Consider the following 26,500-nt stretch of genomic DNA (forward strand, 5'->3'; position numbering starts at 1 on the left):
ACACGTGGCAGGCGGATGAATAATTTTACACGTGGTTGATCAACTGAAAAATCAAACACTGTTGGGACTGTTTTTTTTTTTTTTCACGAGAAAGCTCAATACGCTGAAAAATCAAACACAGTTGGGGCTTTTTTTTTTATTCACGAGAAATCTCAATAGGCTGAAATTGTAATTTTCCTTAACTCACCAAAACATAAAATACTCATATAGGATAAACACAATACAAAAGACGATCAAATAGATAAAAGTGTATAAATTTTCTTACAATCACCGATGGACACAGGTACTTACAGGCATTGTCTTATTAAAATTTCAAAAATTTTTATTTTTAGATATGCAGTTCTTTTTTTTTTTTTTTTTTTTTATCAACCGACATTTGAATTAAGAAATAGATGTGCCTATAAATAAAAACAAAAAAAAAAAAAAAAAGAAGGATATCAAGTGTAGTAGACTCTTTCCTTCTAAATTTAAATCCTCCATCCGTTACTGCTTATGATCAGATTGAACTAACAAGGGTATTTGCTCCAGTTGAATTTCCATTAACGACCCTACAATTCAATCTAATCTCTCCTTCAGTTCCTGTTAAAACATTGAGATTTCCCATTCTAATCATGGAGACCACAAAGCTTGCAAAGAAAGAGGTTTGATTAGCACTGAAATTGGTAACAATATGAACAGTATCAGCCCCAGGAGTAGAAAATAGTTCTTGATCACTCTGGAGAAGTCCTTCATTAACAAGAAGATTAGAATAATATTTTCCATCAAACACCGTAGGTGTTGTGAGATCAAGGCTCGTTCCTCCATCTCTACCTCGAGGGCATTTTTGGATAAGCATTTTTAAGTAGGTTGAGTTCAATGTTGGGTCTGGCTCACCAGTGCCATTAAAATTGTATAAACGACTAGCAAAATTTTCACATGAAGCTCGTCCAAATGTGTGGGCACCTGAAAATAATAGTCTCCTCGTTATACTTAAATTTAATTATACAGCTCCTCAATTTTATCTCTGCTGTAATAAATCTATTTTTTGGTTTTTTAAACATCTAGTGTCCCAAGTCCACTGGCCCGGCTAATCTAGATTCGCACTGGGTAAGCCCGTAAAGGGGGAAAGCGCTTCCTCCCGAATGTTTAAAGGGACTCTATAATAATGAATACTTTTATTCTTCTTCAAGGTAAAAAATAAGGTTAATAAAATGGATTTGGGTGGATCAAATTTGAATTGGTTATAAAATTATCATTCTGATAAATCAATTCACCTTTGAATTTTATTACTTTAACCCAATGATACTCTCAACTTTTACTTTGATCTATAGTAATCTTCAACTTATAGTTATATTTATTAAATACTTCACCTTGCAAAATCGTTTTATTAAACATTTCAGCTTGCAGAATTAGATCAATTAAACACTTATTAAATGGTTGACAAATGCAAAAATTATTATTTTAAAAATTGTGCTAACCACAAATCAAAATATTTCACATATAAAAGTCAAGAACACTAAAAACAGTTACTATTAGTGTGAAAAATTATGCAACGCTACTAAAATTTATAAATTTACGGACAAAATAGATCTCCCTCGGAATATAAATTAAAGAAATAAAATTTAAGGATAAATTTATGTATCCAGCCTAAAATTATTAGTAATATTAGAATGGTTTCCGATTTAAATGGCCTTGAAAATATTGCATTATTTGTTTTGTCTATCATTAAAGTGGTACTATAAGATCCTTTCTATAACTTATTAAGGTTTTGGATTAAGTTTTTTGTTTTTCGTTTCTTTCTTCAAAAAATAAACAAAATCTGTTTATTTAAACTTGTTTAATTTTTTTTTTCTTTACTTCTGAGAAAACTGTTTTGAAAACAAAAAAAATAAAATTTATTAACCCATAGGTAGTATTGGTTTACAGAATTGTATTTTCTATTTTTAATTTTACATTTCTTATTTTTTTCATTTTATAAGATTTATTTTCATAAAATTATTGTTATCGTTGTTGTTATTATTATTTTCTCTATCTATATAAATCTAATGTCGTTCAATATTATTTATTTATTATAGTATTTGGATATTATGTTTTTATTCAACATAATAATCAATAGTTACTGTAACATTAAAATTTTAAATTAAATTGTAAAATATTTTTAATTATTTCATCTGAAACTTTAGATTTTTAAAAAATTTATTATTAACTAAAATCTTTAATGACTTAATAAGAAGATTTGATAATTGGAACAATTTTTCACATTGTGAATAAAAAAAGAAAATAAATTTTAGAAAAAAAAATAATTTTCAAAAAATAAAGAATCAAAAACTAAAAACTGTTTCATATTTCTAATAAATAAAAAACTCATAATAAACAACTATAATAAACAGGACTAATTTTTTCTTTTTTTTTTAGTCAAAGATAGAAAGCTATAGAGGGAAAAAGATGTAGAGAGAGAATATGAGGGACATAAAGAGCAAGTGGCGAAAGATAGAGAGAGAAAAATAGTTAGAGAGAGAGAGAGAGAGAGAGAGAGAGGCAGGAAGAAGAAGAAAAGGGAGATAAAAAAGAAGAAAGAAAAAAAAAAAGGAAAAAGGAAAAAGGAAAAAGGAAAAAGGAAAAGAAAAAGAAAAAGAAAAAGGAAAGGTGGGGGAAGGGGGATGGAGAAATTTTGAGATGAAAGATAAGCATTTTGGCTCTAAACTTTAATTCTATAAGTTTTGTGTAATTCATTTGAAATTCGATAATTTTGGTGGAATTTATTCAAGTTATGTCTAATTCTTCAGAATTTAATTTAAAAAATAAGAAATATAATTTTCTTTTTGACATATAAAATTTGAAATTTTGTAAAATTCATTTATTTCAAATAGGAATTCATGGTCTAAGATCACCAAGGTGTAGAAGTAAATCACAATTTCCGATAAGTCAACTTTTAAGATTATGAAGGCTCAATGTTAAATTTGACACTTCTATTGTCAATAGCCCATTTTGTATGAAAGGAAAATATTAGAAACAATTTGTGGTACGAATTAGGAAAATCTATAATTATATATATTTTTCTAAAATTAGTAATGGCCTATAAAAAATTATATTGCAAAAATAATGCATTTATAGCATCAATATGATTACTTTAATTTCCAGAGAAAAAATATGTTTTTAGAAATAATAATACTAAATGACCTCTAAATCATTTTTTTTTTTATGATTGCTAAATCAATCTTGTTGATTCCATTAAATGTATCATTCAACGGTGGTGAAGTTAGAACTGAAAGTTATAGAATTAGTCAATCAGATGGTGATTTGATTGATTTTCTTATTTATGTGAAGAGTGAGAGGTCTCGAGTACGAGTCCTCTTGACTCCAGGTATTTTCACAAATTTAGTGAGTTAAGAGGAGGGCTACCCCCTGTTATATAGCCTACAGTATTATTTTGAACAATAAAAGTCTTCAATGAACTAAAAAAAAAAAAAAAAAAGCTAAGAATAGAAAAAAAATACATTATTTTAAAAAGTAGAACCGAAAAATATAAATTTTTTAGAAGATAATTTTTAAAAAACTTTTAAGGGATAAGTGACACCTCTAACGCCTCCTTTCTCGAGATTTAGAGGCGGAAATTTTACATCGACCATCAATAGATTTAGCTAAGTTACTTATAGCACGACCCCCAAAAAAGCCTCGCTCACCGTGACATTGTAAAAGAAGAAAGAAAAAAGAAAAGGAGATAATTACTGTATGGTCCCTAAGTTTTTATCTATTACATTAATAAGGATCATGGTTTTTAAAATTACATTATTTAGTCACAATATATAATTTTATTTTACCATATAGTCTAATAGTTAGTTTTTCTATTAAGTGGTTGAGAAATATAAAAAACACCCATAAAAATAATTACTATATATGAACTAAATAGTATAAAATCATGAAAATTGAGGTTCTTATTTTATCAAATCATAAGGATCATATAGTAATTATCTTTAGAGTTACTTTTGACATTTCATAGTCACTTAACAAAAAAAAATTAATGATTGGATCTTATAGTACAATGAAATTATAATGCAAGGACTAAATAGTGTGATTTTGAAAATAGAAGTCTTTGCTAATGTATTTGAACAACATTTAGTAAGGCTATAAATAAATCGAGCTGAGTTGAGTTTTGGTGAGTTCAAGCTTCGCTCGATGAGGATATGCTCGAGCTCAAAAATCTGAGCTCGAGCTCGACTCATTTAAAAATAGCCAAGCTCAAATTCAACTCGATAACCTTAAACGAGCCGAGCACAAATTCGAAATCTATTAACAAAAAATGATGTCGTTTTAATATAAGTTTTAATTGATTTTGTCTTATTGAGCTAGCTCGTGAGCTCGACTCTGCTTGATAAGTTTAGCTTGTTAGTTAGCTCATGAGCTCAGTTCGATAGAATTAACTAGTGCAAACTAATGACACAAGCTCAAGCTTGGCTTGTTGATTAAACGAGTTCACAAGCGGCTTATCTCATTTGCAGCCCTACCATTTAGGGACTATACAGTAATTACCCAAAAGAAAAATGGGGTACCTGATAGTGAAACGAGATCAGTATTATTGTTGAGGCCGACGGCTACGAACTTGGACTTGATCGCATTGAGGGATTCAGTTGGACCTGGCATTATAAGATTGGCCAGAGTTAAGTTTGCGGTTGTGCCGTCTCTTCTTCCTAATAGACTACTCCACGATGGTCCCCCCGCCTGCAACCACACATTATCCATATATTATTATTATTATTATTATTATTATAAATTAATTATAGAAGATCTATTTTATGCTACAAGATATGAATTTTAATAATATTATACATCTCTTTACACTTGTGATTAAGCTTTAAAGTATTTAAAAAGTTTAGTAGAATAATTTTATAAGTTAAATTACTTAATATGTACAGTTTTATAAATTAAAATGTTCAATTGGTTAAAGTAAAAATTAAAATATTACATTTTTTTTTTGAAAAATATTAATAGATTTATGTATTTAATAAGAGCTCAAATATATGTGATTTCTGCATTCTTATCATCGAAAAAGATCTATAATTAGAAACATGTATAAGATTTATAGACCTTTCATTTAGTCAAATAATTGCATAGATATGAAAAGTTCATGGAATCTACATTATCACTATGCAGATATGTATTTGTTTTGATTATAATTTTAATAAAAATTTAAAGTTATGGAATCAAACATTATGTATTTCTAGAAAGGCGTAGACCAAATTAAAATAATATAAAGACGAAATAGTAATTTTTTCGTGATGACAAATTAAATTTAAGATCTATTGATTAGATTAAAATTAATCATTTTCAATATAGATAAAAAATATAAGATTATAGTGCCAATCAAGTGTGGTTTGATTAGTTTTCTCTCATTTATGTGAGGAGTAAGATGTCTCGAATTCGAGTTTTCTCGACCATAAATATTTTCACTAATTTGATGAGTTTAGAGGACTACCCTCCGTAGTGTTAGCTAAAAAAAAAAATTATAAGACTATAGTCAATCAGATGGTTGTCTAATTGGTTCTCACTTATGTGAGAAATGTGGGACTCAAATGGATTACAATAATTTTCACGAATTTGATAAGCCAATAGAAAAACTATTTCGGCCCATATTGAATATCCAATGAATTAAAAAAAAAATTATAACCTAATAACGTTACCAAATGAACAGATTTTTGAGCTGCGATGGTGAGTATATCGGCGCAGGAAACAACTCCAGGACAAGCAGTTTCCAACTCTGCCTTCATTTTATCAACAAGTTCATACCCTCTGATTGAGTTTCTGTTAGGAAGAGCATCTTTCTCACTTTGAATAGTTGAACTGTTATCTAATAAAATTGATGCATCGCAACCCTGAAACACACAGCAATTCATTAATTTCTTGGAATCTTTCAAATACAAACTACATGTCGTTTCAATACTTGTAATTCCTTCCTATGTAAATGAATGTAACCAAATGAAAATTTCAACAGAAAAATATACTAAAAATTTATTTTATTTTATTTTATTTTATTACGTTGGATTGCATATTTTGTACCAAGTACATTTAAGTTGATACACATTAAATTTAAAATAATAAATCTCAATGTTTATTAATTTTCTTATAAATAACAAATGAAAAATGTCTATAAAGAGTGGCTCAAGTGATAAGACACACTTAATAGAAAATCTTTGCAAAGTTAGGGGTTCGATTCGAATAAAAATATTGACGAGGATGGTAGCCATGAACTCTTAAACCATAGCAGTTTTATACCTAAAATTGTATAGGATACTCAATACTGCTGCATTGCAAAAAAGAAATAAAGCTCAATTTTGCCTAAAAATTAACTTTTTGAACAATTTACTCCCCAAATTCACATGAAAAAAGAACAAGAAGTCAAATTATAAAAAATAATTGTTAATATTTTTAAGTAATAAAAATTATTTAAAAGTTTAAAATTACGAAATAAAAAATATTTTAAAATACATAACAATAATTATAAAAAAAATTATAGTGTCTTTTCTTTGTTTTAAAAAATAATTAAACAAAATTTTCAAGTAAACAAGTTATAGAATTAGAAAAAATATTTGATTATATTGAATATTTGATTTGAAAAATATTTATTATTTTCTAGTTTTATTTTGTTTAAACCAATTATTTAATTGTTTTTAAATTATATTTGATTTAAATTAAATTTAAAAATTAGATTTTTTGCTCTTTTGGTGCAAGTTTAAATGGAAAATTGTATAAAAAAAAGTTAATTTTTGAAAAAATTGGATATTGCTTTATAAATTCTGGGATAAATACATCCTTATTAAAAAAAAATAACAAATGAAAAATCATAAATTGAAATTTAGATATTCATGAATTTCAAGTGCTAATCTATTTAAATCAATCATTTAAAAGTGCAAGCAAATAAATTATTTTGTCAATCAAATGGGATTTAAAAATAATTTAAAAAATGATACAAGTAAATAAATTATTTTTCAATCTATAAGAGAGAAGCGCTCTCCATTGAGATCTTTTTAATTCACAAAGATTAGACACTCAACCTCTTACTTAAAGAGTTGGAGTCTTTTTCTACTCAAACCAACCGCCATTGGTAAAACAACTTTAATCAGTAGTCAGAAGTCAAATTGACTCGAAATAATAAAAAAATGAAAGAAGTAAAAGAGAAATTTAAAAAAAAAAAAGTGCATACGCTTGATTGCTGGGCAAATTCATCACTAATATAAATATTTCAAGTTCAATCGACAGAAAAAAAAAAAAAAAATGAAACAAGATGATGATGATGATGAAGATAGATAATGAAGGGAGAGAAAGTTACATTGACAAAGCAGTCATGAAAGTAAAGCCTGAGGAGGCTAGCACCCATTCTTGGATCAGATTGCAAGGCCTCTTTAAGCACTCCACCTATAATGGTTGAGACATTTGGGCAGCTTTCTTCATAAAATGTTGTACTCAGCTCACCATCTCCCAATGCTCCTCCAACTATTACTGCATAAAATAAAGCCAACACCACTGTCAATGAAGGAACCTCCATTTTCTCATTCAATCAATTCAATGATTTTCAGCTCTCAATGTTTGGAAATTGGCCTTTCAACACTTCCATTTATAGGGTGCCTATGCCCATAAATCTATTGGATGTAGGGACAGGGTGCCCTGTAATTTTCATTCAATTATCTCTTATATATATATATCTAAAATAATGAATTTAAAATTAATTTAATTATATATTCAACAACATATAATATACAAATGGATTTTATAAAATTCATTTTAAATTTCACGTTTTCTTGTCAGAACCTTGAAAAAGTATATTTCACTTTCATGCATTTGATTTTATGGAATTAAATTTATCTGAATCGAAATTTATTAAAACTTTTGGAATTTCTAAATTCATTTCATAAAAATAACAGAAAAAAATTCACAATGTTTTTATATCTGTTTGTGCATTTTAATTACAATTTTTATGACATTATTATTTCAATTTTATGGATTTTCATTTTATGAAATTAAATATAATTAATATCATTTTAAAATTTCTCTTTATATTTTGAAAATGCTAATAATAATTGAAAATTTATTTAAGCTTTGAGAATTTTATTGAGTTAAACTTTATGAAGCTTTGGAAGAGAGTAATAGAAACTACATTTAGGGATATTACAAAAACGTCCTGTTGGCTCAAGGGTCGATTTTTAATCTCGGATTTTGATGATTAATACAAAACGAATAAATTTAAAATTATGTTATTTGTGCTAATTTTATTTTATGCAGAATTTCTATGGAAAGAAATCGTACAAGGCAAGTCTTACATTGAGTGTGAAGATTTCGAAGAACCTAGTAGCTAGGAATTTAGGAAACTTTGTAGGATAGAGATAAAATCCATATATGAAAACAAAAATCTTTTTCTCTCTCAAAAATATTTTTCGGAAAATTAGTTTTCTCCAAAATAATGTATTTTCGAAAATATTCCTTTAAATCGAAAAGTTTTGTTTTCCTAAAAACTATAGAGATCTCTTCTCTAAATGTTTTTGGTAATACAATCACTCTCTTTTCGGAAATAATATTTTGATAGATCTGAAGTACTTAAAATTATTTTCTTACTTTAAAAATGAAAGAGAATCTCTTTCGGTTTTAGTAAGAATATCCTTCCAAAATAAAAACTGTCGAAAATCTTTTCTAAAGGAAAAATCGGATTTTATTCTCTTACCAAAAGGGATAAAATAATTTTTGGTAACAAAGATTTTCATATCTTCTTTCATATCTTCTAAACAAGGAAAGAAGATATTCTGATTTCTATCTCTTTCCAAAAGGCGACAGCTCCTTTGCTTCCTATATAAAGGAACATTCACGCCTTAAACATTTGGTGAAGTAAGAGTTTTTGTTTTAAGAGCATTCTCTCATTGAACGAATCTTTATCTCTCAAAACTTACTCTCTACCCCCATTTTCTTTTCATCTCTACACTTAACGTTTTCATTATTTAAAGTGAAAAGAATTTTTACAATTACTTTTGAAAAACAATTCTGTGTTCTAATCGATCTTCTAATCTGATAAAATTGTTTTTCCTGTGCTTATATAGGCGTTTCTTTCTGTCTATTTAGAATTTGTATTCTATAGTAGACAGGCTCGTTATTTGTTAAACTTTTGTGTGTAATAGCTTAGGTTAGAAGCTATTGAGATAGAGGTTATCAAGCGACCTTCTCCATGTGTGGGATAGTAATGTCTTGAATCGAGTTTTCTGTACTCTACCAAAAACAGAAAGGGTTGAGGTTAACTATAACCTTTAGAAAATCTAGTGGGACAAAAACGGTAGATCTAGGTTTTTGATCTATTGCCTTGTACTGTTGGTTTGTCTCTTACCCTTTAAAAGAGATAACTTAGTTGAGGATCTCAAGATGCGTCTTGGGGAGTGGATGTAGGCGAGTTAGTGCCGAACCACTATAACTCTCGGTGTTGATCTCTTTATTTCTGAAGTTTGGTTGATAATGTCTCTTTTACACTCTTGTTTAATTTTTAGAAACGCTGAAATTGTTAATAATTCAGATGTTCTAAAAACGACAATAAGTCTTATCTATTCTGAACATTAGAACTCTGGTATTCTAATAAAGTGAATATACTATGTTCTAACTATTGTTCTATTCCCAGTATTATTCACTGATTGGGTTTCTATTTAATGTTCTAAACTTTATGAGGATGTTCTAATCTTGATAGCTCTCCATCATAAAGTTGTTCTAATATTTTATTAAGGCTCTGTGAAGAAGTTCTGATTTTAATAACTGTCTTTCGCATAGCTTTATATGTTTTCTCAAACTTTATGAGGAAGTTTCAATTTCTATAACTTTCATTCATAAAGTAGCTCTGATAGTGTATAAGTCAGTGTAAAGCTGTTCTAATCAATAGCTGCACTTTGCACAGACTTTCTATTTTTTGCAATTAGAACATTGTGAGGATATTCTAATCTATATTCTATTCTCACAAAGTTCTGTGTGTTTTCCGCTGTGCTTAGAATTCTAATTTCTGTTTAGAATTTTTAAAATTTATTTCAATTTTTAGAAAACCCAATTCACCCCCCCTCTTGGGTTGTGCCATATATATTCGGGACCCACACGTCCGAGTGCTAATTTGGTTTTATGTCTAAGTAGATCTATAATTGTTTTCAATTTTAAGAAGATTGATGGAAATTTATCGAGAAAAGAAGAATTTACACATGTTGTTTATTGGTCTAGAGAAAGCTTCTGTATTGAGAGAAGTGCTTTGGTGGGTGTTAGAGAAAAAAGGAGGCATACCAACTATATAAACATCATTAGAGCTATGTATGAAAATGCATGAGTCATTGGTGCGAGAAAAAATTGAGGAGATATGGAAGAGTTCCCCATAACAGTTGGGCTACATGAAGGATGTGCTTCGAACCTATACTTATTTACCCTAGCAATGGATGTGCTAACTAGTAATATACAATAGGATGTTCCTTAGTGCGTGTTATTTGCAAATGATATTGTCCTAATTAATGAAACTAGTAAGAGATAAAACCAAAAGTTGAAAATATGGAGGAGAACTCTTGGGGAAAAGAGTTTAAGGCTAAGAAAAATGAAAATGATTTATATACATTGCAAGTTTGGTTTAAGAAAAAGCGGGAAAGTCAGTTTAGATTAGATGATATAATGGTATCCAAGTGCAAGGCTCTATGTTTTAGAAGGGGATCTCATAGATGAAGATGTTTCTCATCACACTTGAAGTAGGATGGATGGAATGGAGGAGTGCTAAATATGTAATAGCTAGGAAAATATCTAACAAGAAGAAAGGTAAGTTCTATATATAAAACGATGGTGAGACGAATAATGCTAAATGAGAGTGATCATTGGGTACCAAATGCCCAACATGCTCACAAGATCAATATTGCACAGATGCAAATGCTGAAATGAATGTGTGATCATAAGGTTGGATAAGATTAGAAATGATCACATTAAAGAAAATGTGCAAATTGCAAAATTTTGAGATAAAATGAGAGAATGATGTTTGAGATGGTATGGTCATATATTACGTAGACCCCAATATGCCTTGATTCGTAAATATGATACTTTAATAGTGGATGGTGTCAAAAGGGGAAGAGGTAAACCTACAACTGCTTGGAGGCAAGTTTTTGCAAAAGACCTATTGTCTTTGAATATAATTGAGAATATAATTATGAATAGAACAAAATGAAAACAAAAGATTCATGTAGTAGACTCTAATGAGTTATTGTTACCTATTTATGCTTTGTTTTATTTATTAACATATCAACTGATTTAAAATTTCCATTAAAATGTTTTTTACAAAAGGTACTTCAAAATATATATTTTTTTTCAACTTATTACTTTTCATCGTATTGATATTAATTTGATGAGAGCGAATTTTGAAAAATAAATGATTCATATAGCCGACCCCAACTAGTTGTTGTTCATTTCAGAAATCATTTTTTAAAACACAAAGATTATTAATATCATGTGAGATGCCTTGAGTTTATTAGATATACAAAAACAAATTTCCAAAAGGAAAAATTACTATTATATCCTTGTATATATCAAAATACAACTAGTCAGTTCCCATTTCTAGAAATATTTTTTGAAGTCCTTATGTTTTATTCCGTCATAAATTTAGTCCTTCCGTTTGATTCTAGTCAATTTGGCTGTTAAGTCAATGACAAATAAGATAAAATTACCCTTATCTTCAGTGGCAGAGCTACCTTGATTAGAGGGTGGGAAATTGCTCTCCCTCTTAAAAAAGATTTCAAAAAATAGCTTACTTTGGTTGATTGAACCCCCTATTCAGCAAAATGTAACACACCTTTATCACTTTGCCCCACTAACTCACATATTCAAGAATTTGCCCTTTTAACTTTAAACCCTGGCTTTGCCCCTGCTTATCTTCCTCTCAAATTTTCATTTTGTGCCAACCATTCCCTTCTTCTTTTTCTTCATTACTAAGCCAAACGTTAAACTTGATCACTATAAATATAATAAAAAACCCAGTAAGATATTCAAAATCAAAATAAAAAATAACCAAATAGCCAAAATCAAATTAAAAAATCAAAAAAAAAAAAATATTCAATAAAGATCAACAAAATAAATCAAAAAAAGAAAATGAAGGTATGAAATAATACTAGTAAACTTTCATCCCAAAATATCCATGTCCGATCTATTGCTTCAAGGTCAGAATATAGAGGCTTGTCTTCCTTCACAAAATATCTCTTTATTTATGCTCTTGCTATGGGCAAAATTTTCACTTGTAAAACTAGCTTGATATCCAAAGTGAAGTACAAGTTGTTCAATATGGCCTAAAACAGAGATTCAAATACTTTGTATATTTTACTTTCATTTTTTTTTTATAAGATTGGGATCCTCTCCTCTAATCCAAATTCTGATTAAATCTGAAACAAAAAATGATATTGAACCAATCATTTGGATCTGATAAGGCTTTGAGAGAGAGGCAAGAGATTAAGGAGAGGCTAAGGTGGGTATGGAGATAATTCTTAAAGCTATTATAGACGCTAATGGCTCAGTGATGATAACCTATTTTTAACATAAGATTGAATCGAGACTCTCGATTGCTTTGATTCTCGGACAATTGGTCTGAGATTATGATAATGCACGTGTTTGACCATTTTTATTTTTTCGGGTTACTAGGCGTTTCGCTGCGAAACTGGGCATAGGAAGCTCTTCAGATCTACCTAATGCACTTCCAGTGCACTGCCTCGTTTTGCATGTCGTCTGGTCCGATTCAGTAAAAATTGGACCAGCTCGATTTTATGGCCCATTAGTGGCATTTGCCACCTAAGCCCTAAAATAGGGCAACACTTCCCATCTGCCTATAAATAGGCCTTGGAAGTAGTGCTAAAGGAGGAATTTTTTGATCAACTTAGGGAAACTATTGCATTTTGAAAACTAAACCTTAATCAAAGTACAAACTTGTATTTTCTGCTTTGATCCTAAGTTTTATTCATTCATCTTTGATAAAAAAAACCCCTGATTGTTGATCAAAAACCCACAAACACACATTTAATCTTAAAACTCAGATCTTTAGTTGAAGAACCAAACTTTTGGGTGTTCTTGTCTCCAATCTACCAAAAATCTTTGGAATCCTTCAAAAGGTAACTTCTAAGAGCCATTAATCTGTTTCTTCGTCTTTTTCCTTTCATTTGGGTGTGAAAACACCATTTCTTCGAATGGTTAGGAGAGAAATTCGTGAACAACCAATAGCTCTTGAGTTCATCAGGAGCGCACGCTATAGTACAAGGGGCGCATGCCTTACGTACGACGCACGCCACTCCTCTTAAAGTCAGGGAGCTCTGTTTTTTTTTTTTTTCACTCTATAACCTTTTGATCAGGCTAAGTGCCTAGTGCCACTACGTGAGGCGCACACCACTTCCTTTATGGCGTAAGGCACTTCAGTTCAGAGGTTCAGAACTTTTTAAATCAATAAGATGGACCCGATTCAGAGATCCAGTCATTAAGCACCAAGCTTTATTGTTTTGGAATGCACTCTTTAGCCCAAATGGATTGAATAAATTCCATGGGTGCATTTGTTCATCAACTATGATGAACATCAAGACCTTGAACTCTAATCTTGTCTAATCTTTAGGTTAATCCTTGTAGTTTACAATCTTTTATTTCCAAGCACTTTAAATTGCAGTCCTTTACTTATTATGCTCCTTATTTTAATGCTCTCTAGTTTATGTGGATCTAACCCATTTAACTTTAGTATGAGAACATCCTACCATTAACATTCATCATTTCCATCATTATTGAATGAATGTATGATTTGTGTTCCATTGGATGCTTATTCATTTCTGTGTTTATTGTTCCTTATGTTTGAGTTAATGCTTTATTCTTATGAGCTTAATGTAAAGGACCTTAACGGGTCCTATTTTTGCTTGCTTGTAATAAATTAGTTTGGTTGGAAAATTTAAAGGTATAAAAGGGTAGAATGTACAATTAGGTGATTGGTTGTATATCTTTTCTGCTTTCCCTCTTTTTTTGGATGGTTTAATTTTATGCTTTATGTGATTGATAATGTACATGTTTGACATGTTTTCCAAAATTGCATCAAAATTAGGTTTGCATCTCAATTCAAGTTAATCCCATTATTAATCATTGTGAATTAAGGAATAACTAGAAGGCCGATTTAAACTGGGCGATTTGCGTGCCTAACACCTTCCCGAAACCGCACCTAACTCCCTTACCTAGTCTCTGGTTTAAAACCGAGTCAGTCAATTCCAAAAAATCAACTAATTCGAGAATTTTTCCTAAAGAGAGTGGCGACTCCGAAAAAAAATAAAATTCTTTTTTGGAGGATTAATGAATGGGTCTAATAATGCAAATCAATTTTTTAATAAAATCAACCAAGCCCATTCAAATTTTCTTTTAGCAAAAAAATAGCATCCTCAGCTCTGGCGACTCCACTAAGGATCGAACCCAAAATCTCTTATTTTTAATTTTGGGCTCGAGTAAGGAGTTGACTCCAATATTGTCCACTTATTCACAATCATTAATAATATTATTAACTTATAATTAAGTTTAATTTTATATACATATAATATGTCATTCATGCATTTATCTCTTATTAACCTCTTTTCTATCCTAAACCCTAAAGGTAATATTGGAGGTTGTGGTCCTTTCACTCTACTCGGCTATTGAAATTCGTCACTAATATACACCACCCATAAGTCTAGTACCTTTTGGTATATTAAAAGAATTGGCACAATCCATTATCACCATTGGCTTAAACCCAAAGGAAAATGGGAGGAAACAATCAATTCTCGCTTATGAATCCAATACTTATATAAACCCGACCAATGCTTATGTACATGACCTGAGCTCCTTCCCTTAGGATTACCATAATAAAAATGATGTGTCATTCATCTAATAAATGTAGGAGACGTCAGTCCAAAACCCCATGATGGTTTGTGATCCCAACCAATATGTCCTAGGGTTTAGAAAGACCTTTGACCATGAATTGTTTATGGGAGATATAAGGGTGGAGATCATGCATTTCCCAACTCCCGTTCCCCTTTGTTTGTATGTACTTATGCTATGTTGTGTTTTTCTCATGCATCATTTAACTTGTTTTGTTGTAGCCATGTAGGAATATTCTATCATGGCTCATTCTCGTTGTTCGAAGTGCCAAAGGGCGAAGGACTTGAGAGAAGTGCTATGAGCAAAACGAGCCAAGAGTGCCCTTTCAAATGTTGACTATAAGGCCGAAGCTCAAGTGCCTAAGAGGGAAGCTCCTTCGATTCTGACTCTGACTAAAGAAGACCCATTAGAGGAGGCTCATCAACTCTTTCTCAAAATTAAGCAAGCTCAATCGAGGTTATGCCCTTTTCCAAGGTGTGGAGGTGCGTTTCATGCTCATGCGCAATATCGCCAACTGCCTTGTGGAGATTGGGCACTTCGCCTTAGAGGATGCAAAGCCATATCAAACTTTCTAAGCTTTGAGTTTCAAAAGTTGTAAATACTTAGTTAGGGCCAAAAGAACTATCATTGTAAAAAGTCAAATTTTAGAAAGCAATCAAAGTTAGTCTATTTTGTACCAAATAGTTTTAATGCCTAAAATAGAAGAAAAAATTTCAAATGTATATAAATAAAGAACCCTGCTCAAGTATCTTAGCTTGAGGCAAAAAGAAAGGGATAAAATAAAAAAAAGCAAGAGGTCATTATAAATAATTGATTATAAAATAGGACATGTTTTGATCTTGTCAGTTCTCGAGAGCCCTTCTCTAATCTTCGTCTCATACGGTCGTGATCAAGCTATGATAGAATATAATATTAGTCACATTTCATGATGTCGTGTTGCGTAATTGCATTTTTGTATGTCATGCCATATTCGTGCATACATGCATCATGTCATGTTTACTAACCCCTGTTTTGTACAGTCAAGGTAACGCTGAGGAGAGAGAAAGCTCCGTAAGATGTCAATTGGTTAAAGATAGATAGTCGTTTGCTTAGAGTTGAATTACCTTCAACCCTTTTGACCTTCTTGAATCAGTTTTTGCTCATTTATTGGGCTCCCATTTTGAGATTGAGAATTTCCCAATTCAAGCCTAGTTTTCAGCTCCTACTACTGCTTCTACTTCTACTTCTACTGACAAAATGAGCGATAGTAGCATTCTCATCTCAGAAATTAAAAAGTTGATTGAAAAGATAGTGGCCGCCAATTTAGAAAAGCTCTTATGGTCTGACAAGGGTAAAGACCATGTGGTGATAGAGGACGACGAAGCTAAAGAAGAGTTTAAAAAGAAAGAGCAAGTGGATGATACATGGCAAGATAAGAAATTTTTCGCCAAGAAGGTATCCACCAAGAAGGCCAAGTCTGAACCGGTCGTTTCTGAGAAGTTCGAGAATTTGGACAAAAAGTTGGAAAAGCTCCATGTCTTTATGAAGACAAATGGCATGGACAAGTATTTGGACATAGATGATGACGAGGATAAAGAGCTTGAGTTCAAGAACACTATTCCCCTAACCTATAAGATGCTAAAAGTCTCGAAGTACTGTGGGACGGGCGATCCAAATGTTCATGTTAAGCAATACAAAGCCGTCAAAAAAATCTTGAAAATATTTCCTATGTCTCTGACTGGGTCGGCTCAGACTTGGTACTACAATTTGGGAAAGAAAGTAAGAAAGGACTAGAATGAGCTTACTACAATCTTTTTGAAAGAATATGCCTACAACTTCTAGATGAGTGTCAATCTAAGGGATTTAGAAACTATAGTTCAGAAAATTGACGAATCTTTCATAGATTATATGGCTAGATGGAGGGCCAAGGTCACTCAAATGAGAAATCGACCTGATACCAAGGAACAAATCAAGATCTTCATCAAGGGAGTCCTGCCAGCTTATAGGGAGAAAATGTATTACATGCCTTTGACCGAGTTCTCGAAAGTTTATGAGGTCGGTACTACCATTGAAGACAAGTTGAGAGAAGACAGGAAATATAGACACTGTTCTAGAAGTTTTAGCAAGTCAAGTTTCCAAGGGTCTACTTCTTTTAGAAAGACCAATAGTTCAAGTAAGACTACCATGATAGCTTCCTTAGATTCGAGGGCTGCTGATATGCAACCTAGGAGATTCTCCAATTTTAGTACTCCCCTCTCAAAGGTGTTTGAAAAGATTAAATCTGCGGGTTTGTTGCAACCGCTAGCACCAAGACCACCTCCTGAACCTCTACCTAAGAACTTTAACCGTAATGCTTGTTGTAAGTTTCACCAAGGCAATGGTTATACCACTGATCAATGTCTACGGTTGAGATATGAAATTCAAAATCTTATTGATGAAGGCAGGGTAGATCTTGAGAAATCTAGGCTAAGCACAAGAACTAATCCATTGCCAAACTTTCGCAATATGCCACCTCCTAAGAAATTATATATGGTAGAGTCTAGCAAGACTCTTGGGGAGGTGATGGTCGAATTTGAGGAGGAAGAGGAAGAAAAAGAAAGAGCAGTTGTTGGAACAGATTTTCATCATGGTCCTGAATCTATGGGACGACAGTGATAAGGAATGGTTAAACCATAATGAGGAGTGGGTAGAGAGTTAAAGACGACTTGATAATGAATCCCGTTACTTTGGATGTTTGGAGTAGTGAGGAGGAAGAGGAAGCCACGAATGTGAACCATATGACCCGTAGTGCACGAGTTTACCAGCTTGACATGATAAAGCCAAGAGCAGAAAATGAAAAAGTGAGCCCATCGATGGTGTCAAAAATCGATGCGAAGACGATGCATTAATCATGTAGTTGAAGAGAACCCATGCTAATATGAGCATGTGGGATTTACTTGTTTCACCTAAAAAGCACCACAAGGCTCTGCTTAAGGTAATGGTAGAGATTCTAGTCTCATCATCTATTTCCACTACTAATTTTGTAGGGTTGGTCCAATATAAGCCCCTTATAATCACATTCTTTGATGATGAGCTCCCTCCCGAGGGTAGGAATCACACCAAAGCCATGGTTAAAGTAAGAGGAATGGTAATAGGTAATGTCATGATTGATGATGGCTCAACTCTAAATGTATGTCCACTAAAGCTTCTATCAAAGTTCAAATTGAATGTGTCAGATTTAGAATCGTCAAATGTTGTCATCCGGGCTTACGATGACTCGAAGAGACAGAATTTATAGTGATAAATATTCCCCCCCCCCCACTTTTTCCTTGCTATTTGGGCACCCATGGTACCACTCTTTGGGAGCTGTGCCTTCTACGCTACACTAGAAGATCAAATGTCCATTCAATTGTAAAGTCATTACCATTCCGGCCACAAGTGAGAAGAGTGTAGCCACACTAAATATTGATAAACAGGTCATTCTCCCATGGACTGGCTTCCAAATAGTAGTCCTAAGCATCGACATGGGGCCCACTGTCTCCGACATTCTGAAAAAGATGAAATTTGAAGAAGGGAAAGGCTTGGGAAAAGATCAATAGAGCATCACTGAACTACCTAAGATTCACACTCAGCATCGCCTAGGCTTGGGATTCAAATATGGAAGCACACTAAAGAAGACACTTGCTTGGCTAGACATGGATGGATATTTCATCTGTTCGAGTGAGCATTCCTCTCCATGTCTACTAATAGAGCCCTTTGAGCATAATGGAAAAACATACCCTGATCTAGAGATTTTTGCTGATGTCATTGATGTCCTGGTAGTTGAACCTAAAGGACAAGAGCTTGAGAAGAAAGAGAAAAAAGAGAAGAAGGAAACAGAAGAGGGGATTGAAGGGTCAAAGGTGGCTGAGGAAGAAGATAAGAAAGAAGAGCAAGCTATTCAAGAGGAGGAGAGAGACGATAAGAGGGCAACCGCCGATGAAGAAGTTGAGGACCCTACGGATCAAGTGCTCAAGGCAATCTGGGCCTGTATTGAAGAAAGCTTAGAGGAAGTTGAGTCTCCTTCTGATGTTTTCATTACATGCAATCTGGGCCTGTAATGAAATGAACTTCAATTTTACTTACTTGTTTGATGCCTTTCCCGATGGTTCCATTCATCAAGTAGATAAGCTAATGCGCATATTTGATATTAACTTATCATGCATGCTTGAATTTAATATTGGCACAAAATATAACCTATAGAAATTGTTATTTGGGCCGAACCTAATGCAAGAATTAAACATAAAATTTCAAAGTCTACTCATATACAAGAAAGAAACGAAGATATGCCTGGGATTGATAAGTCTATAATCAAGCACAAAATTTTGCTAAGGTCAAGCCAGTGAAATAGAAGAGGAGAAGGCTAAGACCAGAATGGGCTAAAAAAATCAAAGAGGAAGTCACCAAGCAGATCGATGCTGGATTTTTAGAAGTGCTTCACTATCCAGAATGGTTAGCAAATATAGTCCCGGTTACTAAGAAGGATGGACGGGTCAGAATGTATGTGGACTACAGAGACTTGAATAAAGCATCACCGAAAGATGATTTTCCCCTTCCTTACATTGATATCCTGATAGACAATACAACGATGATGGGATGCTACTCTATTATGGAAGGGTTTGCAGGTTACAATCAGATTCTCATGGCATTGTTAGATAAAGCCAAGAAAACTTTCGTGACAGATTTTGGAACATTGTACTACTGGCTGATGTCATTTGGCTTAATGAATATCGAGGCTACGTTTCAAAGGATGGCTACTATACTGTTTTATGACATGATCCATAAGGAGTTAGAGGATTACACTGATGATATGATTGTCATAACAAAGACACCAGAGGAACATCCAGCAGCTCTATAGCAATTTATGGATAGAGTGATCAAATACAAACTATGGTTGAACTCGAAGAAGTGTATATTTGGGGTAACTTCTAGAAAAGTGCTGGGATTTATAGTGGTTCCAAAAGGAATAGAGATAGATCTAGATAAAATCAAGGCAATCCAAGAGATGGAGCCGCCTAAGACAGAGAAGCAAATGAGAAGTTTTTCGGGAAAGATTCAATATATCAACAGGTTAATATCAAAGTTCTCCATCGTATGTGATCCGATTGTTAAGCTGTTAAGGAAAGATCAACTAGTAAAGTGGAATGATCATTGCCAGATAGCTTTTGATAAGATCAAGGACTATTTATCAGGTCCCCTAATTTTGTGCCCACCAAAACTAAGAAATTCATTAATTTTGTACTTAATAGTGAAAGATGCCGGAATTAGAGCCATGTTAGCACAAGCTGATGAAGCCGGTGTTGAAAACCCAGTATACTATTTGAGCAAGAAGCTCCGAATGAATAAAAGTAATGGTTTAGCAATGGTTTGGACAACCAGAAAACTTAGACATTACTTTTAGTCTTACAAGGTCATAGTAGTTTCAAGGATGGATCCAGTCAAATATCTGTATGGAACACCAACACTGGTGGGAAAACTAGCAAGGTGGTTAATCCTACCATCAGAGTTCGACATTGAATATGCTACTAAGAAAATTGCCAAAGGACGAGCAGTTGCAGATTTTCTAGCAGCACATCCAGGGGAAGATAATGAGCAATGAGAAATTGATTTTCTCGATGAACATTTGAACTTAATAGAGAAGCAAGAATGGAAGCTCTACTTCGACGGATCAGCTCATAGTAAAGGGGCCGAAGTAGGATCTTATTAGAATCACCACAAGGAGAAGTTATCTCAATGTTGAAAAGGTTGCGATTTGTAGTTACGAATAACATGGCATAATATGAAGCCTACTTATTTGGGTTAGAAGCTCTGATTGCCATCAAAGCCGAAGAAGTTGAAGTTGTCGATGATTCAAAATTGATAATCAAGCACGCTAACGGAAATTGAGAAGTCAAGGTAGATAGGTTGAAGCCTTATATTGATTACTTGCACACTGTTATTTTGAACTTTAAAAGAGTAACCTTTACACACACTAGCAGAGCGAACAACCGAGTTCCTGATGCTTTGGCAAATTTACCATCAGCCTAAGAAGAGATATCAGTTATGCCTAAGAAGCCGTTTATAATGTTTTCGGGTAGTATCTCATGTTACGAAGGAGAAATGATTATGGATATAGAGGAAAAGGATCAGCCTTGCTTTCATGATATTCTGTTGTGGATGACTAAGAGAGAGTATCCTGATTCAACTACTAGAGACGATAAAAGAACCCTACAACGTTTGGCATTACAATTCACAGTCTTAAACGATCAGCTGCATAAGAGAATCTCAGACAAGATGTTGTTAAAATGTGTGTCAAGGAAAGAAGCTGAAGGGATTATGGAACAGGGGTTTGTGGTACCCACATGAGCGGAAAAGCATTAGCCAAGAAGATTCTCAGACAATGATTCTTTTGGTCGACAATGGAAAATGATTATATTTCTTTTGTGTCAAGGTGCTTCAAATGTGAAATTCACGGAGGCCTGAGCACATTCCACCTTCAGAATTACATCCTTCTATTTTGCCATAGCCATTTGCAGCTTAGGAATAGATATCATTGGAAAAATCTCACCACCTGCTTCCAACAGACATGAATTCATAGTGGTGGCAATGGACTGTTTCTCAAGATGGGTCGAAGTAGAGTCTTTTAAGAACATCGGTACCAAGCAAATGGTCAAATTCATTGAAAAGATCCTGATTTGTATATATGAGATCGCTCATCATATAGTGACAAACGATGGAGTTCAGTTTCAAGATGAAGTAAAGACACTATTAGAAAAGTATGGAATTTGAGCATTATAAATCTTCATCGTATCGTCCAGAGCCTAATAGGGCAGTGGAAGCCGCAAACAAGAATATCAAGAAAATACTCAGAAAAATGGAAGAAATCATCGAGATTGGGTAAAAGCAAATGAGTGGAGCCCAATACGGATTAATGAGGTCCATCTTTAATGCTCGATCTACAAGAGGTCGCAGGGGCACGACATCAGCCCGAAGTCATAAGAGGGAATCTCATAAGCCGAGAAATCAAATACTGGCAGAATCATCAAAGTAGGGTCAACGTCAAGCCAAGGCACAGCTGGAATTTCTTCAGCTACGAGTATCCTCCTAGAAATGATGCCAAACTCTTCGAATAATGGACAGATCTCAAAGTCGTTATGACAAAATAAGTTGTCTGAATGGTCAAAATGGTTGATCAACCATTGTAGCAGTCCAGGTTGGACCCGAATATGTCGGTAATAGCTTAGCTCCTTGAGTTCGAAAGGCAAAAGCACATCCCAGTTTTCCTGGGTGAAATTGCAGAATAATGCCTCAAATGCAGGTGCCAAGGACCGATCCATGAAAATGGTGAAGAAATAAAGAATTCGAGGAATTTTTTAATTTAGAGCTTCGTTTGGTAAAGAGAAATAAGCTTTTGAAGTATGTATGATTGTTATGAGCTTATACAGCAAGAAGTAAAAGGACAAGCTCGACAACTATCTGCCACTGCAACACTAGTGGTGCAAGGCACACTCTTAGTGGCGCACGCCACTAGGTAGCAGGCAAGCTGAAATCTTCCTATTTTGCTATGTTACAACTTACAGACTCGACAAGCAATGCAAACATTAGTTATAGAATAGAAACACATCATCACAACTCATAAACATGTAAAGAAATTTGTATTTGCCTTTATAAAAATTCAATTCTTTACAAAATATCATTCCCCTATTGGGACATAATTACAAAAGAAAGGAAAATAATAAAGGGAAGTAGTGGAGAGGGGCAGCCGACTCAAGACGCATATGAAGCCGTCTCCTCGAAATCATCACTCCCAGACTCCTTGGTCCCTTTAACTATAACCGGTCTACATCCAGCTCCATGACTAGCTCACCTGCCACGCTAGAACTCACAGCCCCGACCTGTTGGAGGCTTCATGTTAGCTCTCTGCATACATTTAAACACATTGGTGCTGCATATCATGCATACATGGCATATGCATTACATACTTTTCTCTGTTTTCTTCTTTTAATACTTACAGATATATGCTCGTCTGAGAGCTTCACCGCAGCCAACTTGAGGCGCGCTGCTTCATAAAGATGCCACACCTCATTATAGTCAGCAATGGACACCTATGGAATAAGGTAGGGGCAGCCAATAAGAACATGAAGTAATACAGAATATAAAAAAAGACAAACAAGACTTACATTGGTGCAGCCCGGTGGAGCATCCGATATGGACTCATAAGGTGGGTCTCTAGTATCCCCTCTATAGCCCCCCACCCCCCCCCCCGGTGCTCTAAAGTGAAGGAGAATGAGGCGCCTAGGCCATGCTCCAGCTTGCCAACAATGACAGCTGTATTTGGAGCCTTGGAGTCAGAGCCCCTCCTGACGTGCTTGTTGCGCTGATGTCACTACAATAATAAAGTATAATTAGTGAACAAACAGAATAAGACACTAGGGCAAAGCTAATAAAAGAATGAAGAAAATAAAGCTTACCTGAGCTGGGGCATCGCCTTGATCTCTATCTAGCTGCTCCGTCTCAACAAAAGGATTAAACTCAGCCAGTGGAGGGACATGGATCAGCTATCTACGCTCATGGATACTTTACTATCTGCAAAATTATATAAAAAAATAAGAAGAAAAGAAAGAATAAGGAAAAATCAGTAAAAAGAAAAAAAAAGAAAAAGAGAAGAAAATACAGGCAATATAGAATGACGACTCACTCAAACCCAGGCTAGGCCATTCAACATCTACCTGAATGCTGATATGTTCGAGGTGGTATGGGCATACCTCTTGTTAAACCTCCAAGCCCGGCCTCAAAGAAGAGTCCTCTCATTAATCGCAGTATTGAAACCGAACAAGGTCAGCATGGGAAGGACCTGGTGCTCGCAAGCCCAAACCTGTGCTAAGAACAAAGCAACAATCAGTAATAAACAGTAGAAGAAAAAAAAAAAGAGGCATTAAGAAGAATATGGCACTGTACCTCAATCACGTGCTTGTAGCCAACCTTCAGGTACGTGCTTCGGACACAGAGATCCATCCCATAATAAAGATACGTCAAGGAAACAGCCCCTCAGTTATAATGCTTGGTCATATCTAGGTCCTATAAGGGTGGCAGTAGCGCCAAATCTACATTGTTCCTATGGTTCATAAACAGGGTAGTCAAAAGCAGATAGAAGACGAAAGCCTAGGCCACCACATCCACGTCCATCTCCTCAACCCACATCGGAGGCATCTCTTCATAAATGAGCAGTGATACTCTCATAGCGAACCCTCTTGTCATAGATGGTGAGCTCCATGCCGATAGCAGCTTAGAGGCTCACTCGCAAGCCCAGTCAATCCAAGGTCCGTAGCTAGTAATCAAATACAATGGACTATCCTCCGAATGGAATGCCAATGATGGCAATAAAATCCACCGGTGTGATTATCATCTCGCCGAACAGCAGATGGAAAGTATAAGTGGTATCCATCCAATGCTCCATCAGTGCCAGAATATTGGAAGGAAGGGTTTGCCTTTACACCCCTGGCAAGGTGTCGATGAAATGGCCAAAGCTAGCCTCCCGTACATGGTCTTGAACTTGGATAGGCAACCTGTCGAACCACTCTTTGGCCGCATCGGCGTTGCCACCTGACTTGCCGCGCTTCACGCTCTTCTGCAAAATAAACCATTGTAAGTATACTAGCAAATAAATAAGAGGCACAACTTTTTGTGTTTTGTTGTAGGAAATCAAAGAAAAACGATAACAAAAAATAGTTCATAATGTATGTGGCGCAAGCCACTACCTAAGTGGCGTACGTCACTACCACTGTGGAGCATGCCACAGTGTGGCAGCCCAGCAAAATAGCAAAGCAAGTGGCACACGCCGTGACAGCACACCACAGCTCCGATTTTGCCTACAAGTACCTAGTTTTTGATTTTTAACCTATTACTTACATGTTTCCAGTGTTCTTAATGCAGAAATTACAAGAAAAAGAGTTCTGAATTACCTCGGTCGTGCCCCAACAGAGGTGGTTGGATAAATCATACTGCAGGCTGATAGAAGTCCCTGTGTTGGGCATGAACTCTCGCAACTTCATGCCGTGGCTCACCGGTCGAGTCATCGGATCAATCACTATGCCTCTGGAAGCCAATCGGCGACATTCTTGACAGCCATGAGTTACGATTGAGAGGAGGAATAAAAGTGTATGGAGAGAGAAGAAAGGTTTTTCAAAGTTTAGGTAGTGTATGGAGAAGTGTCACTTTCACCTTTTATATAACTTAAGGAGCTTTGGGCCCAACTTTGGCCTATAAGCCCAAAATAAACCGAAGGCCCGCTTGCTGCAACCAGCTCTTATGATTAGCTAGCAACCCGCTAACGACTTGTTGCCCAAGTAGGGGCATCATCACTGGAGCAGGTAATTCTCATCCCAACAGGTAAAATTTCCTCATTTTGCGTGCCATGGCATGATTTCCAATAAATTCACGAAAATTCACACAAACTCATGCATTTTTATGCACACTCAATTTTATGCAAATTCACGCTTCACACGAGCACTCTTTTCCAGGCATATTCACGGAACTTTTGATTCTAACCACTGGCCAAAGGCCTCTTTTCCTGTTAGCAAAATTGCTTTTTGTAGGACCACCCAAAGTGGTGCATTTCAAACCAAGTTGTCCCAGGTGGCACACTCAAGCCATTCAAAGAACGCACCGTCCTCAGTGACAACAGCCCAAAGTGGTGCATTTCAGATCAAGTCATCCCAAGTGGCACACCTAAGCCGCTAAAATGGCGCACACATCCATTGAAGTTGCTGATAATCACCATGGCGCAGCTCCTCCGCATTACATGTCCTCAGCTACAACCGCCCAAAGTGGTGCATTTCAGATCAAATTGTCCCAAGTGGCGCACCTAAGCTGCCAAAATGGCGCACACATCCATTGAAGCCGTCGACAATGTGGCAAGGCCAGCACATCTTAGGCAAATCCCACATCGACTAAGGACAGGGTAAACGATCTATACATAAGAGGGGTAGCCTCTAACTTGGTTAGCGCGCTTTTGGGCGGGTTGCAAAGCCTGCCTAAGGGACAAATGCGTGAGGGTTGCAAAGCCTAAAGCAGACAATACTAACCAGTTTAGGGCTATGACAATTGGTATCAGAGCCGCCCCTATGCCCTCTGGCCGGTGGTGGGGCAAACCTCAGCGAGGATGCTGAGTCCCCAAGGGGGGGTGTATGTGGCAAGGCCAGCACACCTTAGGCAAATCCCATATCGATTAAGGACAGGGTAAACGATCTATACATAAGAGGGGTAGCCTCTAACTTGGTTAGCGCGCTTTTGGGCGGGTTGCAAAGCCTGCCTAAGGGACAAATCTGTGAGGGTTGCAAAGCCTAAAGCGGACAATACTAACCAGGTCAGGGCTATGACAGACAATCACCATGTCGCAGTTCCTCCATATTACATGTCCTCAGCGACAACCGCCCAAAGTGATGCATTTTAGATCAAGTCATCCCAGGTGGCGCATCTAAGCTGCAAAAATAATGCACACATTCATTGAAGCTCTAACAATCACCATGGCGTAGCTCATTTTCCCTACATGTCCATAGTGACAACCGCCAAAAGTAACGCATTCCAGTTAAAATCGCTAAAATGACACCCTATATCAGCAAAGCAGCTAAAATAGCGCACTTCATCCATCCAA

The 26,500-nt window shown here is 34.8% G+C and overlaps 1 protein-coding gene across 1 annotated transcript; it reads right to left on the reverse strand.

Annotated features, from left to right (window-relative positions):
• Positions 1-212: 212 nt before the first annotated feature.
• LOC105650950 (peroxidase A2) lies at positions 213-7,572 on the reverse strand. Its single transcript, XM_012237916.4, has 4 exons — positions 7,304-7,572; positions 5,658-5,849; positions 4,530-4,698; positions 213-942 (listed from the first exon to the last, which is right to left on the reverse strand). Exons 1-4 carry the CDS (start codon positions 7,517-7,519, stop codon positions 497-499), a joined length of 1,023 nt encoding a protein of 340 aa, XP_012093306.1. The 5' UTR covers positions 7,520-7,572; the 3' UTR covers positions 213-496.
• Positions 7,573-26,500: the final 18,928 nt, after the last annotated feature.

Source organism: Jatropha curcas, chromosome 7 (assembly GCF_041381405.1).
Source record: "Jatropha curcas cultivar XTBG-Jc1 chromosome 7, XTBG_Jcur_1.0, whole genome shotgun sequence".
NCBI classification, from domain to species: domain Eukaryota; kingdom Viridiplantae; phylum Streptophyta; class Magnoliopsida; order Malpighiales; family Euphorbiaceae; genus Jatropha; species Jatropha curcas.